The sequence below is a fragment of the Pelobates fuscus genome, chromosome 8 (assembly GCF_036172605.1).
Source record: "Pelobates fuscus isolate aPelFus1 chromosome 8, aPelFus1.pri, whole genome shotgun sequence".
In the NCBI taxonomy this organism is placed as follows: domain Eukaryota; kingdom Metazoa; phylum Chordata; class Amphibia; order Anura; family Pelobatidae; genus Pelobates; species Pelobates fuscus.
The window spans coordinates 177,743,724-177,763,352 of NC_086324.1; the positions used below are offsets into that span (position 1 = coordinate 177,743,724).

The 19,629-nt window shown below is 40.1% G+C and overlaps 1 protein-coding gene across 1 annotated transcript in view; it reads left to right on the plus strand.

Annotated features, from left to right (window-relative positions):
* Window positions 1–8,230: 8,230 nt before the first annotated feature.
* Window positions 8,231–19,629, plus strand: part of LOC134571068 (uncharacterized) — a 63,334-nt gene continuing 51,935 nt past the window's right edge. Inside the window, exons 1-5 of the mRNA XM_063429117.1 lie at window positions 8,231–8,789; window positions 9,095–11,084; window positions 14,790–14,889; window positions 16,740–16,817; window positions 16,897–16,974. Coding sequence (XP_063285187.1) covers window positions 8,753–8,789; window positions 9,095–11,084; window positions 14,790–14,889; window positions 16,740–16,817; window positions 16,897–16,974 — 2,283 coding nt within the window. The 5' untranslated portion in view covers window positions 8,231–8,752. The remainder of the gene's footprint in view (window positions 8,790–9,094; window positions 11,085–14,789; window positions 14,890–16,739; window positions 16,818–16,896; window positions 16,975–19,629) is intronic.

Here is a 19,629-nt window from a genome sequence, read left to right on the forward strand (position 1 = left end):
TGTTTTTTATGTTACTGTTAATAAAAGATTTTGGTCATTTTTACGTTGGAACCATCATCTTTTACTATTACCTGGCTTCTATATATATTTTATACTGTATACTTCTTTTATTATTTTTACTCCTTGGATAACATACTCCAAAGAATCCTATGTGGGGATTATACCACCGATGCTGTTACATAGAGCAGTTAGTCTGCCCTATATATTGTGAGTATATTTTATTATTTTATCCTATCACTTAAGATTTTATAGAGAGCGCTATCGCTGTTTTATCTTCTCTCCGAGCTACTGATATTCGTGTCAAGATCACTCATCCCATATCCTACAAGCGGGGATTATACCGCTGCACGCCTAACAAACTAGAGCTAGCTGAAGCTCTATCGAATGTGAGTGTATCTATTATATTTTATATCTTTTATCGCATGTGTGGAACATACTGCACCATTATTGTTTCCATTTTTATTTCCAACTTGGTTACCTGTTAACACATAGAAGAGGACACTTGCTGTATATCCTGTAAGCGGGGATAATACCGCTGCCATTCACGCCAGAGCTGGATTAAGCTCTGTCAACTGTAAGTAAGAACTCTTCTATTTTTACAAAATTGGATTATCCTCTATGCCACTGACATCTTCTGGATATCGTATAAAGTAGAATTTTGGACACAACGATATAGATCGTATTGGACTTAATATCATTATCTGTTGTACACAGTGGCGCAGACCCATCCCCCATTCTTTTACTTTGTCTATCTATCTCCAGGGACATTAGAGGGAGTCCTTGTTTGGGACTGCTGCCTTCCTGATTAGCGCTGACTCTACTCCTTGTTTTTGTTATAACTATATATATGTTTATTATTGGTATGTTCCTTTTTTCATTCAAAATATTGGTACCATTTAATTATACAATAAGCAGACTCACATGCAGTCACAGACACTTATTGACACACACAAGATCATTGATACAAAAACACAAACTCACTGACATACAAACATAGACTCACTGAAAGACAATCTCACTGACACATAGACAAGCTTACTGGTACACACATGCAAACTTATGGTGGCCACCCATATAGGGACATGGGTCTCGCCGCCAAGGATGTCCTTTTCCCCCTTTCTGACACACACAAGATAACTGACACACAGACAAGCTTACTGATACACATGCATTTTTGTACCAAAAATCTCTCTGACATCTCTCTGACACACACTCACTAGCGACAAACTCACTGGTATTCACGGATATACACAAAGAAGCTTACTACAGACAAGCTCACTGACACTACAGACAAGCTCACTGACACATATAAGCTCACTACATAAAAGCTCACTGACACACAGATGCTCATTACTGACAAGCTCACTGACACAGGCGATGATGGAAGTTCAGCTGTGTTCACGGGTTAGTCTGTCCGTTTTCAGTTCAATGCACTCGATGTCCGAACACCGCTGCCTGCTTTTGTTGAACAAGATGGCCTCCAACTCATTTCACACATGTTCGTTCATGAGAATGGCGGCCACCCAGCAGAACACTTGACACAATTAGGTGCAAACAAATCATGGAGGTGTCAATAGGGTCAACAATCTCCAAGGTGGGCTGAGTACGGGAGGTGTGAAAAGGGGAAATCGTGGTTATGTTCGGTTACCGAACTGAAATGGGAAAAGGATGCAAACAAATTATTTTTAGTGACAGGGTGTTCTGTCACACACATGCTCACTACAGGCAAGCTTTCTGATATACACATGCTGACAACAGACAAGCTCACTAACACACATATGCTGACTACAAGCAAGCTCACTGACACACACATGCTCACTACATAAAAGCTCACTGACACACAGATTCTCATTACAGACAAGCTCACTGATACACACACGCTCACTTCAGACATACTCACTGATACAGTAGATAATATATATATACAAGCAAAAAAGGCGCTAAGTGATATAAGTAATAATATGACTATTTATAAATCAGTGAAACACTATGTATGACTAAAAAAGCTGCACCTCAAAGTGAAAAATAGCTCAAAATCACTGAACATACAATAGAAAAACGAATAAGGTGCGCTGTACCTTTAAAATTATATAAATAATAAGTGCAAAAATAATTTAAAGTGCAAGTGCAATGTGCAACACGTGAGGGTACCTTCAGTAAGGATAAAACACACTTACAAATAGCAGCTGGAACATATAGTTCAGTATGCCCTCAGGGTAATATATAAAACAAACACAGAAAAAAAAATCATAGGGTAATATGCAATACCAGAGATAAAAGACTAGGAATTATAGGAGTAACACTCACAATGGTAGAGCAGTGAAAGTCTGCTCTAACTTGAATGGCATAAGTCCTCTTTTCTCAGGACTCAGAGACCTTTAGGATCCATACAGCAGCAGATTCAACCTTTACAGCAACAGCAATCTGGTAGGATATGTCTGTTGCTGTAAAGGTTGTCTGGTAGGATATGTCTGTTGCTGTAAAGGTTGAATCTGCTGCTGTATGGATCGTAAAAGTCTCTGAGTCCTGAGAAAAGAGGACTTATGCCATTCAAGTTAGAGCAGACTTTCACTGCTCTACCATTGTGAGTGTTACTCCTATAATTCCTAGTCTTTTATCTCTGGTATTGCATATTACCCTATGATTTTTTTTCTGTGTTTGTTTTATATATTACCCTGAGGGCATACTGAACTATATGTTCCAGCTGCTATTTGTAAGTGTGTTTTATCCTTACTGAAGGTACCCTCATGTGTTGCACATTGCACTTGCACTTTAAATTATTTTTGCACTTATTATTTATATAATTTTAAAGGTACAGCGCACCTTATTCGTTTTTCTATTGTATACTCACTGATACATACAAGCTAACTGCAGACAAGCTCACTGACACACATGCTCACTACAGACAAGTTCGCTGACACACACATACTCACTACAGATGCGCACATTGTCACACACACACATATGCTCACTGACACACATATGCTCACTACAGACAAGCTCACTGTCACACACACACATATGTTCACTACAGGCAAGCTTACTGACATACACATGATCACTACAGACAAGCTGACTGACACACACATGCTCACTACAGACAAGCTCACTGTCACACATACATATGCTCACTACAAACAAACTTACTGACACACATGCTCACTACAGACAAGCTCACTGACACACACAGTCTATAGACACCAGAACAACTACATTAAGCTATCATTATTCTGGTGACTATAGTGTCCCTTTAAGCCAAAAATCTTGTGTCTCTTCCAGATTCTTTAATTATTTGTGCTAGGTACATTGTTAGCCATTTAATTGATACATTATGCTTAGTGTAAATGTTGCATGTCTTCTCTAATATTACTTTGTTACAATATAGGAACTGGAGGTCTGTGAAACAGTATTACAGCATGTTTCTCTGTTCTCCCCTATGCCCTATATATTTAGGAATTGTGGCAAAACTAACCTCGCCACTGGGTTATGGAGAAGCCTGATTGCCAGCCTCCTGCCTCATGACTATGGACCCTCTCATCAGCCCATGCTAGACTTAAACCCCATGACAATTTCACTGTGTTTGTGATATCTGAGCGCTGTTTGGATATATTGAGCGCTCAGATCCAAGCTATGTGGGGGTTCTGTTCAGTATGATAGAAATTATATATTTTTGTGTAATTTTGCTGTTTTTGTGAATAGAGACATTTTCTGTACCTGGAGATAGTTGGTTTACCACACCCAGTTAAGCCAATTATCTCCAGGATAGAGGACTCTGTGGAACTGGTTTTGGCTGGAAAGCCATGCTTCAGTGGTCACAAAGGACGTTGATCTAACTTTAAAACCAATGGAAGGATTTGTATGATTTTGACGTTTGTTTGTATTTGGAGTATGCTGATTATGTGAATGTGATGTATACTTTTGGAGTTATGAATATTTAGCAAAACTGTATTTTCCTGCCTGTGATAATTAAGTTAGCCAATTGTGTTCAGTAATTATATCACAGGCAGAGGGGAGGATTTTGTGTGGGAGTGTCTGAGTGTATTGTATTATTGATTGGTTGCACTTCAAAACCCTGTGGGAGGTACTATGTTTGTAGAATGGGCATAAAAGCAGAATGTTTGATTAAAAGCTTCAGTTCTACTTCACCCTCAATCTGAGTCCTGACTCTGGGGGAACCTGCTGTAATCACTCCTAAGCTCTTGTAAGAGCTTGTTCCTGCTTCACTCTGAAGGAAGAGAGGTTCAGCCTGCGGTGGTGTCGGCTAGAGTGCTTGGAGTCCTCAAGAAGCGCTAGGAGCATCCATCAACGGAGGTACCCAGTCGGGGTGCCAAGTGATCCGTTACAGGAATTCAATTGGAAAATAGTTGTAGAGGAATATAAAGTAGGGAATTTTTAAGGAGCAATGAAACTCCCAATATCGGTGAGTCCTACACTAATTATGTCACGGTACCCCAATATCAGTGGGTCCTACACTAATGATGTCACATTACCCAATATCAGTGTGTCCTACACTAATTACGTTGCAGTAGCCCAATATTGGTGGGTCCTACACTAATTATGTCACATTACCCCAATATCAGTGGGTCCTACACGAATAAGGTCACAGTACCCCAATAAAGGTGGGTCCTACACTACTTACGTCACAGTACCCAAATATCAGTGGGTCCTACACTAATTATGTCACATTACCCCAATATCAGTGGGTCCTACACGAATAAGGTCACAGTACCCCAATAATGGTGGGTCCTACACTAATTACATCACAGTACCCCAATATCAGTGGGTCATACACTAATTACGTCACATTACCCCAATATCAATGGGTCCTACACTAATAAGGTCACAGTACCCCAATTACATTGGGTCCTACACTAATTATGTCACAGTACCCCAATATCGGTGGGTCCAACACTAATTACGCCACAGTACCCCAATATCAGTTATGTTACAGCACCCCAAAATTGGTGGGTCCTACACTAATTCCAGTGTGGGAGGTTAACATGCCAACTGCAATACTTACTGCATAAAGTGCTTTCAGTGACTCTGATCCTGATGCTTTCTAGCGGTCACCTTCAAAGAGGCCCCTATAGTGGATGGGTGGGATTCTCAGCCCAAGAGATACCTGTGCACTGTTCCTTAATTATTATTTTGTCTAAATTTTGGTCTTTTTCTGGCAGCACCATTGCTGAGAAATTCATGTTCCGGGTGTGCCCCCCAATTCCCTTTTTCCAAGGTATTGTCACTTATGAATTAGATTTATTAGACGGACGTGTTGCACCCTGCAAGGAGTCTCACTGTTTGTGGAAGATTATCTAATTTAATGCCGTCTAATCAAGTGCTGGCTATTTTTAGCTGGTGAATAGTCAACAATTAGAGGTTTAATCTCGTGTCACAATAACCAATTCTTTCTCAGAATGCTGCAAGGAGCACAGACTGACAGACGTACACATGTCATATAGCAGGGTGCAGGGATTACATGGAGTGCACAGTAGGGGGGTCCAAATTATGACTGACAAATAGAGAGGCGATGGGTGTCACCATCTGTCTGTAAGGGAGCAAATTAGGCACTTTCTTTCATTTTAATGGTTTATTATTTCAATAACAAAGTGTAACACGACCCAAGCCTATTTTCCAGCCCCCAAGAACTGGCTGGGGCAGTAAGCAGTGAATAGCGGCTGAGTCAGTGCCTGCTGCTTCATGTTAGTGCTGAGAAGGGTGTCACTCGATGGAAAAAGCTCTCTCATTGTTCTGTCTCTGAACCCATAAGGATTAGCGTCTGATTTCTATGTGACAAGTGCAGGTGTGACCACTTCATATTACAAACCCACAAAGACAGCGTGTAAACCGATCCCCATTCTTAGTTCCTTTCTGTTAACCCTTTTTGCTTTCTCACAGTTAACTATGTGTCACAATTTCCTCAAGAGCAAAATCCACTTTTTTTCACACTTTGTGAATTCCTGCATGAAAGGGGAAGTAAGTTCAGTCAGAATGCTCTGCAAATTGGAAACGAGATTCAACTGCAAGCTCTTGAACCCAGAGAATGCTTTTCCTCAGTCTGTTTATCTTTTGAGAGAAAGGCTAAATACATCAGCAGGCATAGACTGCTGAGCGATGGCCACTAACAGACCAAGAGACAGTATGCCAAGGAACGGCTCATTACACCAACAGGCATAGACTGCCGAGTGATGGCCACTAACAGATCAACAGACAATGTGCCAAGGAAAGACTAATTACACCAACAGGCAGTGACTGCTGAGTGGTGGCCACTAACAGACCAAGAGACAGTATGCCAAGGAAAGACTAATTATACCAACAGGCAGTGACTGCCGAGCGATGCCCACTAGCAGACCAAGAGGCAGTTTGCCAACGAAAGACTAATTATACCAACAGGCAGAGTTTGCCAAGCTTTGCCCACTAAGAGACCAATAGACAGTGTGCCAAGGAAAAGCTAAATAAAGCAACAGGCATAGACTGCTGAGCGGTGGCCACTAACAGACCAAGAGACAGTGTGCCAAGGGACGGCGCATTACACCAACAGGCATAGACTGCCGAGTGATGGCCACTAACAGACCAACAGACTGTGCCAAGGAAAAGCTAAATAAAGGAAAAGGCATAGACTGCCGAGCGGTGGCCACTAACAGACCAAGAGACAGTATGCCAAGGAAATACTAACTACACCAACAGGCAGTGACTGCTGAGTGGTGGCCACTAACAGACCAAGAGACAGTATGCCAAGGAAAGACTAATTATACCAACAGGCAGTGACTGCTGAGCGATGCCCACTAACAGACCAAGAGACAGTGTGCCAAGGGAAAACTAATTACACCAACTGGCGGATACTGCCGAGCAATACCCACTAACAGACCAAGAGACAGTGTGCCAAGGAAATGCTAATTATACCAACAGGCAGTGACTGCCGAACGGTTGCAACTAACATACCAAGAGACAGTTTGCCATGGAAAAGCTAATTACACCAACAGACAAAGACTGCCGAGCCATGCCCACTAACAAACCAAGAAACAGTGTGCCAAGGAAAGGCTAATTACACCAACAGGCATAGATTGCCGAGCGATGCCCATTAACAGACCAAGAGACAGTGTGCCAAGGGAAAACTAATTACACCAACTGGCGGATACTGCCGAGCAATACCCACTAACAGACCAAGAGACAGTGTACCAAGGAAAGACTAATTACACCATCTGGCAGAGGCTGACGAGTGATGCCCACTAACAGACCAAGAGGCAGTGTGCCAACGAAAGACTAATTATACCAACTGGCAGAGTTTGCCAAGCTGTGCCCACCAACAGACCAATATACAGTGTGCCAAGGAAAGGCTAATTACACCAACAGGCAGTGACTGTCGAGCGGTTGCAACTAACAGACCAAGAGACTAATGATGTCACATTATGTGTTAGTGTCCACTACACTAATTACGTTGCAGTACCCCAATATTGGTGGGTCCTACACTAATTACGTCACATTACCCCAATATCAGTATGTCCTACACTAATTAAGTCACAGTACTGCAATAACGGTGGGTCCAACACTAATTACGTCACATTACTCCAATATCAATGGGTCCTACACTAATTAGATCACAGTTACCCAATAATGGTGGGTCCTACACTAACTACGTCACAGTACCCCAATTTCAGTGGGTCCTACACTAATTAAGTCACAATACCCCAACAATACCCCAACTGTCAGATACTGCCGAGCGATGCCCAATAACAGACCAAGTGACAGTGTGCCAGGGAAAGACTATTTACACCAACAGGAATTAAGTACTGCTGCCTGCTAAGATATACACAGATGTGTGCCAGGTGTATCATATTCAGGTGTGAGGAGGTTAAAGGGTAGGGAGTAGGGCACATGACATTAAGTGACCCACAGAATACCCATAATGTGCTTTTTATTCATTTGGTAACAGACTATCTTTGGCTGAATTATTTCTAAAGTGTCAGTATATTGTCCAATAGAAAAACAGAGAATTCCCATAACTGTATATTTATTACGGGAACCTTTACTTCTAATAAATTCATGAATATATAAGATTTCTTTAAAAGACAAGGAGAGGAGTTCCTGCTGCAGCAGTCTGTCCAGTTATCAGAATATGCATTTGTTCCCCTCTATCCTTCACAGAGCTGATTGCTCAATGTCCCCAGTGAATAGCGTGAAAGAAGGGAACTGCAGGGTGTGATTATTGAGCTGGCAAATGTAAAACTGAACTGCTCTCAGACACTGCTTGCAGGTGGATGAGAAACTGAATACATCTGAGGTAGGCAAGAGAGGTAAGCAAGAGTGCAACCAAATAGTAAGAATCGAGTGCCACGAACTAACAGGAACCGAGGGCCACCAACCAGCAGGTACTAACTGCCACCAACTAGGAGGGACCAAGTTCCACCACCCAGGAGGGACCAAGTGCCACCAACCAGCAGGTACTAACTGCCACCAACCAGGAGGGACCAAGTGACACAAACCAGCAGGTACTAACTGCCACCAACCAGGAGGGACCAAGTTCCACCACCCAGGAGGGACCAAGTGCCACCAACCAGCAGGTACTAACTGCCACCAACCAGGAGGGACCAAGTTCCACCACCCAGGAGGGACCAAGTGTCACCAACCAGCAGGTACTAACTGCCACCAACCAGGAGGTACCAAGTGCCACCACCCAGGAGGGAACAAGTGCCACCAACCAGGAAGGACTGAGGGATACAATCACACAGAGTGAGGAGAGGGGCATCCTGCAAATATGCTTCTCTTAGGGATGATGGTCTTGATCTCCTGGGGTGAGTCAATTAATTGATTTTTCTAGCTGTAAAGTGCTGCAGAATCTGTTGTATATAAATGTTAATACTGATAATATTAATAATTATAGAGATATGTTAAATTACCACTAAAAATTAATGTAACTAACATAGGAACATTAATCATCAGAGTAAATACACACAGGCAGTCACAATCACTGTTTTCCGTTAAATTAATGTACAATATGAGACAAACTGTTATCAGTTTTTTTTCTTTCCAGGTCTGTCCTTACTATGACCTAATGTTTATCATTCTTTATCCCACCCTGTCCTGTCTCCTGATGTAGGGTCTCAATGTAACAGCTTATTTATGGCTGAGGTAGACACGACTGAGGTGCATGGCTCAATCACGATGGATACGGAATCTGGAGTGTTCACAGCCAATATCTCTGGAGCTTGTAATGAAGCATACATCACCATACATCAATATCCAGTAAGTTATGGGGCATTCCAGGACCCATGTCACCCAGAAAATATTGGTCAGTCGCTATACAACATCAGCCTAAATGATCATTTACAATCTTGGTTCTCAAACAACACTTGGCTAGTTGGATGCTCTTTGGTAGTTAACTCGTGTGGTCATCAGGCATGTGCCAACATTTTTCATACCAGTGGACTTTTTAATACATGGCGAGCCACTATGCGCTCCTTCCTGGTAGGCCATGTTTACATTATGCAAGTACGAGATGTCAATCCAGTTACTGTCATTGCAGAGCTGGCATTATTGGAAGGGTCCCCTACATCTTCAGCTACTGTGTACTTCTCAAACAGTTGCCAAATACAAGCCAGTAAACCATCTGTCATTGCTGATGTTGGAGGTCGCCTAAAGACTGCCAGGAGCAGGAAAGAATTGGCAATCATTTCAGTAATGCAGTATGTTGTCCTAGAGTATGAAGAGCAAAGGATTTGTGCAGAGGTTAAGCAAATGAAGTCAAAAGAAGCAACCGCTAATTTCTCTATGAATGGTGTAAAAGGTTCATTTATCATCAAACAAGAGTCACCTTTCCACCCAACCCAGCTACGACTCAACTTACAGAACCTCCGGTGGACAGCCAGTCATTTTTCAATCCATTCGCTTCCTGTTCCTGCCCGTCAAAGGTCAACACAGGACCTGTGCAGTGACCTGGGAACAGGAGGACTTTGGAATCCTTTGGGGGTAAACACAAGTGTCCTAAGTCATTCAACCTCACCAGGGAAAAGCCACAATCTATGGGAGATTGGAAATCTTAGTGGCCGTCATGGTACACTTCAAGGGTTTAAGGAAATTAAGCATGTGCTCATAGATTACAACTTGCCCCTATACGGCACTAACAGCATCATAGGTCGTTCGGTTGTCCTGTCCACACCAGATGGTTTGCATAGGGTCTGCAGCACCATACAGCAGGAAGAAGAAACGACTATAGCTTTTGCGTCTTTCCATACAGAGATAATCGGGAGGGTTCTCTTCAGGCAGCCGGTGGATGATCCAGATGACGATCTCTCAATATTAATTGAGTTTGCTTCTGCCTCAGGAAGCACAAGCACAGGCCATAAATGGCATGTCCATGAATTTCCACTACTGACAGAGGCTGAAAATTGTGCCAGTGCAGGCAGGCACTTTAATCCATATAACATATCAACCGGTGAAAACTACAGCATGGAATGTAGGTCGCACAGGCCCCTCTTGTGTGAAGCTGGAGACTATGCAGGAAGACACACAACTCTAACCATCTTGGCCGACTCTCCGACACGATATTTCTTCACAGATACTTCTTCATCTCTTTCAGGTCCAGCATCCATCATAGGGAAATCACTGGTTGTACACGGTAGGGATGGTGTCTCCTCCCGCATGGCTTGTGCCAATATTTTATTGCAGAGACCATTAAAAGCAAAGACCAGTTCTTGGTTTGGGACTGGCAATGCCTTGGGTGATCTCACGATTTCACAGACATCGGATCTAGATTCTACATCAGTTCACATCCATTTCAGTGGTCTAAATAGCCATGCAGGGGGCTTCCACATTCACCAGCTGCCTGTTATTGAAAGGTCCAGTAACCCCTGCTCAGATGATCTCATTAAAGGTCACTTCAACCCTTTTGGGGTGGATGTATCAGCATCCCCTGCAGAGGGCAATGGGACAGATGATGAGTACGAATTAGGGGATATCAGTGGCCGACGTGGATCTCTAGCAAACAAAGACAGCATGGATCAAAGCTATAAGGACACCAATCTCCCTCTTTTTGGGACTCATAGCATTCTCTGGCGTTCCCTGGTTATTCACTACAGTAACAGCTCAAGGTGAGATGCAGCTAATATTAGAATTGCTATTATTTCTAAAGCACCAACATATTCTGTAGGGTTGTACAATAGGTGAGCACTAAAGAAATAGCTGGAACAAGTTCAAAGTACAGGAAGTGAAGGCAGAGAGCTTACAGTCTATCGGGATTGTAGTATAATAAAACAAAAGGTATAGGTGACGTTACAATATAATAAGATTGACAAATAACAGTATATGTGAGGAAGGAAGGGAAGCAGGTTAGAGAGGAATTATGCTAACCGTTTAGTTGAAATGCCTTCTTGAAGAAGTGAGTTTTCATTGAATATTTAAAGGAATTGAGATTGGGCGAGTGTCTAATGGAGCAGGGAAGGGAATGCTAACGGGACGGTGCATTCCCTAGAGACGTCTTGGAGGTGGAGGATAGCCACAGGCGAGTACGGGGATAGCCACAGGGTGTCTCAGAGACAGTTAGATGGACATCTGGTAATGACTGGATTAGAAGAAAATGCACTCAGTTATAACATTCATAGTTTCAACACAAATAGAGAAAGGCAGGACGATAAATATTGACTATCAAAGCAGGAAATAAAAGGACAGAATAGATGAGATAATCAGCATTTAACTGCTAACAGATATAGAAACAAAATCATTAAACGTCTTTCCTCATCCCACCCACTGGCAGTCCAGAGGTTAATGTATCAGAGACCAGTCTCCTGCTATGGAATGGGATTCAAACATGTATCTCTTAGCAACCCAAGTCCTCTCCATCACAGCGGGAGGTGCACGGTGACACATCTGTACCTGACACATTGAGTATAATATCGTATTATCTCTGGATCCTATAATATCATATTATCTCTGGTCCTATAATATCGTATTATCTCTGGTCCTATAATATCATATTATCGCTGGGTCCTATAATATCATATTATTGCTGGGTCCTATAATATCGTATTATCGCTGGGTCCTATAATATCATATTATCGCTGGGTCCTATAATATCATATTATCGCTGGGTCCTATAATATCATATTATCGCTGGGTCCTATAATATCGTATTATCGCTGGATCCTATAATATCATATTATTTCTGGGTCCTATAATAACATATTATCTCTGGGTCCTATAATATCGTATTATTATATCTGGTCCTATAATATCGTATTATCTCTGGTCCTATAATATCATATTATAGCTGGGTCCTATAATATCGTATTATCTCTGGGTCCTATAATATCGTATTATCTCTGGGTCCTATAATATCGTATTATCTCTGGGTCCTATAATATCGTATTATCTCTGGGTCCTATAATATCGTATTATCTCTGGGTCCTATAATATCGTATTATTTCTGGGTCCTATAATATCATATTATCTCTGGGTCCTATAATATCGTATTATTATATCTGGTCCTATAATATCGTATTATCTCTGGTCCTATAATATCGTATTATCTCCAGGTCCTATAATATCGTATTATCTCTGGGTCCTATAATATCATATTATCTCTGGGTCTTATAATATTGTATTATCTCTGGTCCTATAATATCGTTTTATCTCTGGGTCCTATAATATCATATTATCTCTGGGTCTTATAATATTGTATTATCTCTGGTCCTATAATATCGTTTTATCTCTGGGTCCTATAATATCATATTATCTCTGGGTCCTATAATATCGTATTATCTCTGGATCCTATAATATCGTATTATCTCTGGGTCCTATTATATCGTATTATATCTGGGTCCTATAATATCGTATTATCTCTGGGTCCTATAATATCATATTATCACTGGATCCTATAATATCGTATTATCTTTGGTCCTATAATATCATATTATCTCTGGGTCCTATAATATCATATTATCTCTGGGTCCTATAATATCATATTATCTCTGGGTCCTATAATATCATATTATCTCTGGGTCCTATAATATTATATTATCTCTGGTCCTATAATATCGTATTATCTCTGGTCCTATAATATCGTATTGTCTCTGGGTCCTATAATATCATATTATCTCTGGGTAATATAATATCGTATTATCTCTGGGTCCTATAATATCATATTATCTCTGTATTTCTCACAGATGACCCTGACACATTGAGTGCAATACATTTCTTAATGTTTTATCATCCTTTTCCGCAATATTAAGATGTCAGAAATCATTCATTCGGCGTGTCATGCTTACTCAAGAAACAGTGAATTGCAGTGAAACGTGGTCTTATTGTGCTATTTACTAAGTTTAGAATTCAAAGTGAATTCAAATTAGCTGATATGGAAACATACTTTAAGGCTGCTGTGCTTTCATTTTTACTACTCTGGCCTTAAATTTGAAGTTTATTTTGAATTCACTTTAGTAAATAATTCTGTTAATGACAAATATAATTCCCCGGCTCCACTATAGGACCAGTTAAACACTTGTAGTCTACAATTCCTTCCTGTTATTTGATTTTACTGAGTTAACCATTTGAGTTGTGTTTGATTTGACTGAGTTAACCCATTTGCGTTGTGTTTGATTTTACCGAATTAACCCATTTGCGTTGTGTTTGATTAACCTTGCTGTCATAATATTGCCATGTCTCAAATAACAGGAATGGTTTGAATTGCATGGGATTTTTTTATGTTTATTGACAGCAGTAGTTTGTGGCGGTTTGATATTAAGTAGGTACATGCAGTTTTGATGAACGAGAAGTTTGCAAACGGGTTATTAATTAACTGCAATTCACCAAATGGTTTAAAAAACAGCAATGTCTCGGTCCTTTTGACACTTTACAAGTTTGTAAGTTTGTAAGTTTGAATGTGATGTGGTTCTGTCAGGATTAGGCTGACGGTAGGGATGTGCATGGGCAGAAAATTTGATTCGGTTCGGCACTTCGGCAATTTGGGACTTCAGCAAATCCCTAACCCTACCCCTAACTCCTAGGGGTAGGGTTAGTAGTAGGGTTAGTAGTAGTGTTAGGGTTAGATTCCTGTCATCATTCCCTTAATTTTCCCTCCTTCTCCTGTTTTGACACTTTTCAGAAATCCAAAGCACTTCGGCACTTCTGAAATTCGGCACTTCGGGAAATTCGCAGTTCGGACATTCGGAAGCATCTGAATGTCCGATTTACCGAAATTCGATCGTATTTAAATTCGTACCGAAAAGAATTGCACATGTCTAGCTGACGGTGATGGCAGTTGAGATCTGAGTTAGTTAGGGTAAGAGTTTACAGTTTAATTCCCATCAATTTCACTTGAAAATGACAGAGCTGACATTGTAATGCTAAAATGTCTCCGTTGGCAAACGAGACCAAAAAGATTGAAGACAAGATTACCGAATGCGTTACCGAATGGAACACTACATTACCTTGGAAATATGAGAACACTTTCGTTTTTCATAGAAATGAAAACATTTTAGGAAGTTTAATTGGTTTTATAGTGAACAAGGCAAAAACGAAAGGTATAGTAGGAGGGCCAGGGATTCAGAGAAACCATTTCAATAAGAGTAATAAAACAACATGCTTAATATACAATAAAGCAAACAACAAACTGTGTTTATAATAAATCATGGTATATAATAAATCATAGTATACAATAAATCACAGTGTACAATAAAACACAATATACAATAAAACATAGTGTACAATAAACGACAGTATACAATAAACGACAGTATACAATAAACGACAGTATACAATAAATGAAAGTATACAATAAAGTCTGCTCTTATTTCCTCTTCCAGAATGCAGTGTGCCACCCTTCTTCCTACAATGGAACCAGATGGTGAACAGATTCAGGCAACAGTTGTTTTTAAAGGAAACTTTACTGGCAGCATAACCATGGTAAGGATCACAGGAGATCAGTCACAATACAACCTGCCCCCTACCATCTTACAGCTCTGAGACCTGTGATAATGCCACCTTGCCCCTACCATCTCATAGCTCTGAGACCTGTCATAATGCCACCTTGCCCCGACCATCTTATAGCTCTGAGACCTGTCATAATGCCACCTCTCCCCTACCATCTCATAGCTCTGAGACCTGTCATAATGCCACCTCTCCCTTACCATCTCCTAACTCTGAGACCTGTCATAATGCCACCTCTCCCCTACCATCTCATAGCTCTGAGACCTGTCATAATGCCACCTCTCCCCTACCATCTCCTAGCTCTGAGACCTGTCATAATGCCACCTCTCCCCTACCATCTCATAGCTCTGAGCCCTGCCATAATGCCACCTGCCCCTACCATCTTGTAGCTCTGAGACCTGTCATTATATCACCTGCCTCCTACCATCTCATTGCTTTGAGACCTGCCATAATGCCACCTGCCCCCTACCATCTCATAGCTCTGAGACCTGTCATAATGCCACCTGCCCCCTACCATCTCATAGTTTTGAGACCTGTTATAATTCCACCTGCCTCCTACCATCTCATAGCTTTGAGAACTGCCATAATGCCACCTGCCTCCTACCATCTCATAGCTATGAGACATGTCATAATGACACCTGCCCCCTACCATCTCATTGCTTTGAGACCTGCCATAATGCCACCTGCCTCCTACCATTTCATAGCTCTGAGACCTGCCATAATGCCACCTGCCCCTACCATCTTATAGCTCTGAGACCTGTCATTATACCACCTGCCTCCTCCCATCTCATAGCTCTGAGACCTGTCATAATACCACATGCCTCCTACTATCTCATAACTCTAAGACCTGTCATAATGCCACCTGCCCCCTACCATCTCATAGTTTTGAGACCTGCCATAATGCCGCCTGCCTCCTACCATCTCATAACTCTAAGACCTGTCATAATGTCACCTGCCCCCTACCATCTCATAGCTTTGAGACATGCCATAATGCCACCTGCCTCCTACCATTTCATAGCTCTGAGACCTGCCATAATGCCACCTGCCCCTACCATCTCTTAGCTCTCAGACCTGTCATAATGCCACCTGGCCCCTACCATCTCATAGCTTTGAGACCTGCCATAATGCCACCTGCCTCCTACCATCTTATAGCTCTGAGACCTGTCATTATACCACCTGCCTCCTCCCATCTCATAGCTCTGAGACCTGTCATAATGCCACCTGCCTCCTACCATCTCATAGCTCTGAGCCCTGCCATAATGCCACCTGCCCCTACCATCTTGTAGCTCTGAGACCTGTCATTATATCACCTGCCTCCTACCATCTCATAGCTCTGAGACCTGTCATAATACCACATGCCCCCTACTATCTCATAGCTCTAAGACCTGTCATAATGCCACCTGCCTCCTACCATCTCACAGCTTTGAGACCTGCCATAATGTCACCTGCCTCCTACCATCTCATAGCTCTGAGATCTGCCATAATGCCACTTGCCCCTACCATCTCATAGCTCTGAGACCTGTCATAATACCACCTGGCCCCTACTATCTCATAGCCATGAGACCGGTCATAATGCCACCTGCCCCCTACCATCTCATAGCCATGAGACCTGTCATAATGTGAACGGCCCCTACCATCAGATAATCCTGAAACCTAAAATATTAATTGGCTACTACCATTTCATAGTTCTAGAATATTTTGCAAGAGATCTAGCATTATGACATCTGCTTCTACAGCCTATCAGTTGTCTGAGATCTGCCATAATCTACTCAGATAGTTATAAAAACGTATTTATGTGTTAGTTATGTGCTTTGTCCTGATTGCAGACCCAGTTGGTGTACCCCGATGGAAGCTTCAGTGATACCATGGTGCTGGTGGATCTTGAAGATGGAATGTCCGGCAAGGTAGAGTGAATATTGTGGGGTCAGGAAATCTATATATGCCTAGTCTACTAATATTATAGATATGTACTATTTTTTGCAGAACGTCAACCTCCAGTGGTACATTGCAAGAGAAGATGATGAAATGGAAGTCTATAACCCATATAATTTACCTGATCAGGTGAGACACTTTCTGGCACCTGAACGAGAGACAAGACCAGTAAATCTAATTCCCAAATAATATAATGAACCATTTTCCTGTAGGCATCAACCACACTCCTTAACCAGCAAGGGAAGGTGTCATGATCAATAATATATAAAATTATATCTGCAATGTGCTTTCTAAAAGAATCCCACTACCACCACCACCTCCAATTCATGGCTTTATCAGGCACTGCACAGTTGTAGTAAATAACGACGGTAATCATACAACCTTTTTTATTGTTGTATCAAATGTAGGAAGTGATCAGACAACTGGTCAGAGTCATAGTAAAAATAGATAATCATACGGCAACTGAACAGTCATGGTAAAAATGTCAGTGACAGGAAAACGAATTATAGTAATAGAAAATAACCCAATAATGAAACAAATAGTAAATACAGACAGTGTTTTAACAGCAAGTCATAGATATATCAAATGTAGTTAGTTATTAGACAATGTTTCAGGGAAACTATGTTAACTATGACCAGGGGAAATATGATAGACACATTTAAATACATAAAGGGAATCAACACGGAAAAGGAGACTATATTTAACTGTTTTTACATTTCTGTGGTGTTTGTGTTTAGCTTTAATTTTCCCCTTCTCATTTACTGTACCGACACATATTATATACCGTTTGTCTCGCCATTAAATAGTCTTTCTAAAAATACAATTATTTTCATCATATCATATAATTTACTATAAAAAGATTATAAAATATGATGAAAAAATGTAAAAAAACACTTTTTTTGTAACTTTGACCCCCAAAATTTGTTACGCATCTACAACCGCCAAAAAACACGTGCTAAATAGTTTCTAAATTTTGTCCTGAGTTTAGAAATATTAACATGTTCTTAGCTTTTTTTGGAAAGTTATAGGGCAATAAATACAAGTAGCACTTTGCTATTTCCAAACCAATTTTCTTTTTCAAAAATTAAGTTTCATTGTAACACTGATATCTGCCAGGAATCCCTGAATAATCCTTTACATGTGCGTATTTTTTAAAAAGAAGATAACCTAAGGTATTAAACTTGGAGTATTTTGACTCTTTTCATGCAACCATTTTACCACCAATTTATGCCAAATAAAAAAAAATATATATATAATAACTGGTGGGTTTTTTTTTTTGACACACATAGCAATTTAAGAATACAGGTACTGAGAACTTTAAGGGTTACTGGCAAAGAATACCCCAATCTATGTTCAGCAACATCTCCTGAGTACAGTGATACCCCACATATATAGGGCTCTCTGGGGGCTAAAAGAACTTAATTTGAGGGTGCAAATTCCAGTTTTCCTACTTGGAATTTTCTCAGCTGGTCATCATGCACCCATGTCTTATTTGGGACATTTTTGAAGCTGGCCAATGTAATTTACCCCAATCAAACCATTTATTTTTTGAAAAGTAGACAACCCAGGGTATTCAATTTGGGGTATGTCCAGTCTTTTTTACTAGCCACATACTCACAAATACTGACCAATGTTAGCATTTATATTTGTTTGTGTGTTCAAAATGCAAAAAACAATTATGAATGCTAACTTTGGTCAGTGTTTGTGACTAAGTGGCTACTAAAAAAGACTGGACATACCCCATTTGCAATAACTTGGGTTGTCTTCTTTTGCAAATGGTATACAATGATGGGGGTAGTACTCATTCCTGGGCTACCATACGCTCTCAAAGACAACATAACAAATCTGGCAAATGTCAATGTGAAAAAATGACCTTATATTTGATCCTGTAACTTTCAAAAATACTATAAAACCTGTACATGGTTTTATACTCAGAAGACTTCGCTGAACACAAATATTAGTATTTCAAAACAGTAGAACGTATTACAACAATGATGTCATCAGTAAAAGGGCCGTTTGTGTGTGAAAAATAAAAAAAATGGCGCTTTCACTGAAAATATCATCGCTGTGATATGTTTTACTGTTTTGAAACACTAATATTTGTGTTCAGCAAAGTCTACCAAGTAAAACAGCACCCCCCATATACAGGTTTTAGGGTTTCTTGGAAAGCTACATGGTTAAATATAGTGCTAGCAAATTAAATTCTCTGGACTTTCTGCCTGGGTTGTCAGGCAGGTCCCGCAAATGGCAATCAATAAAAACATTTATTTATGTAAAAATATTACATTAATATGCACGTAGAATTTAAATATATAAATATTTATATATTTGAAATCTACGTGTATATTTATGAAAATATTTATATATATTATGTATATGGACATATGTATATTTTGTATTATTTTTATTTATTTATAGATATATATAAATATATATATATATATATATATAATTTCATTCTAAGTGTATTTTGATATATATATTAATATCAAAATACAGAAATACAGTTAGAATAGAATTAAATATATATATATATATATATATATATATATACATATATATGTGTGTGTGTGTGTAAGATTTTTTTATTTTTGTTTTTACAATTTTTTATTTATTTTGAATTAATTATTATTTTTTAATTATATATATATATATATATATATATATATATATATATATATATATATATATATATATAAACAAAGTCAGGAGGGCTGCACTCACCTAAACATGCATATATTATAGGGTGCTACTGGGACCAAAATACAAAAAATACACAAACCA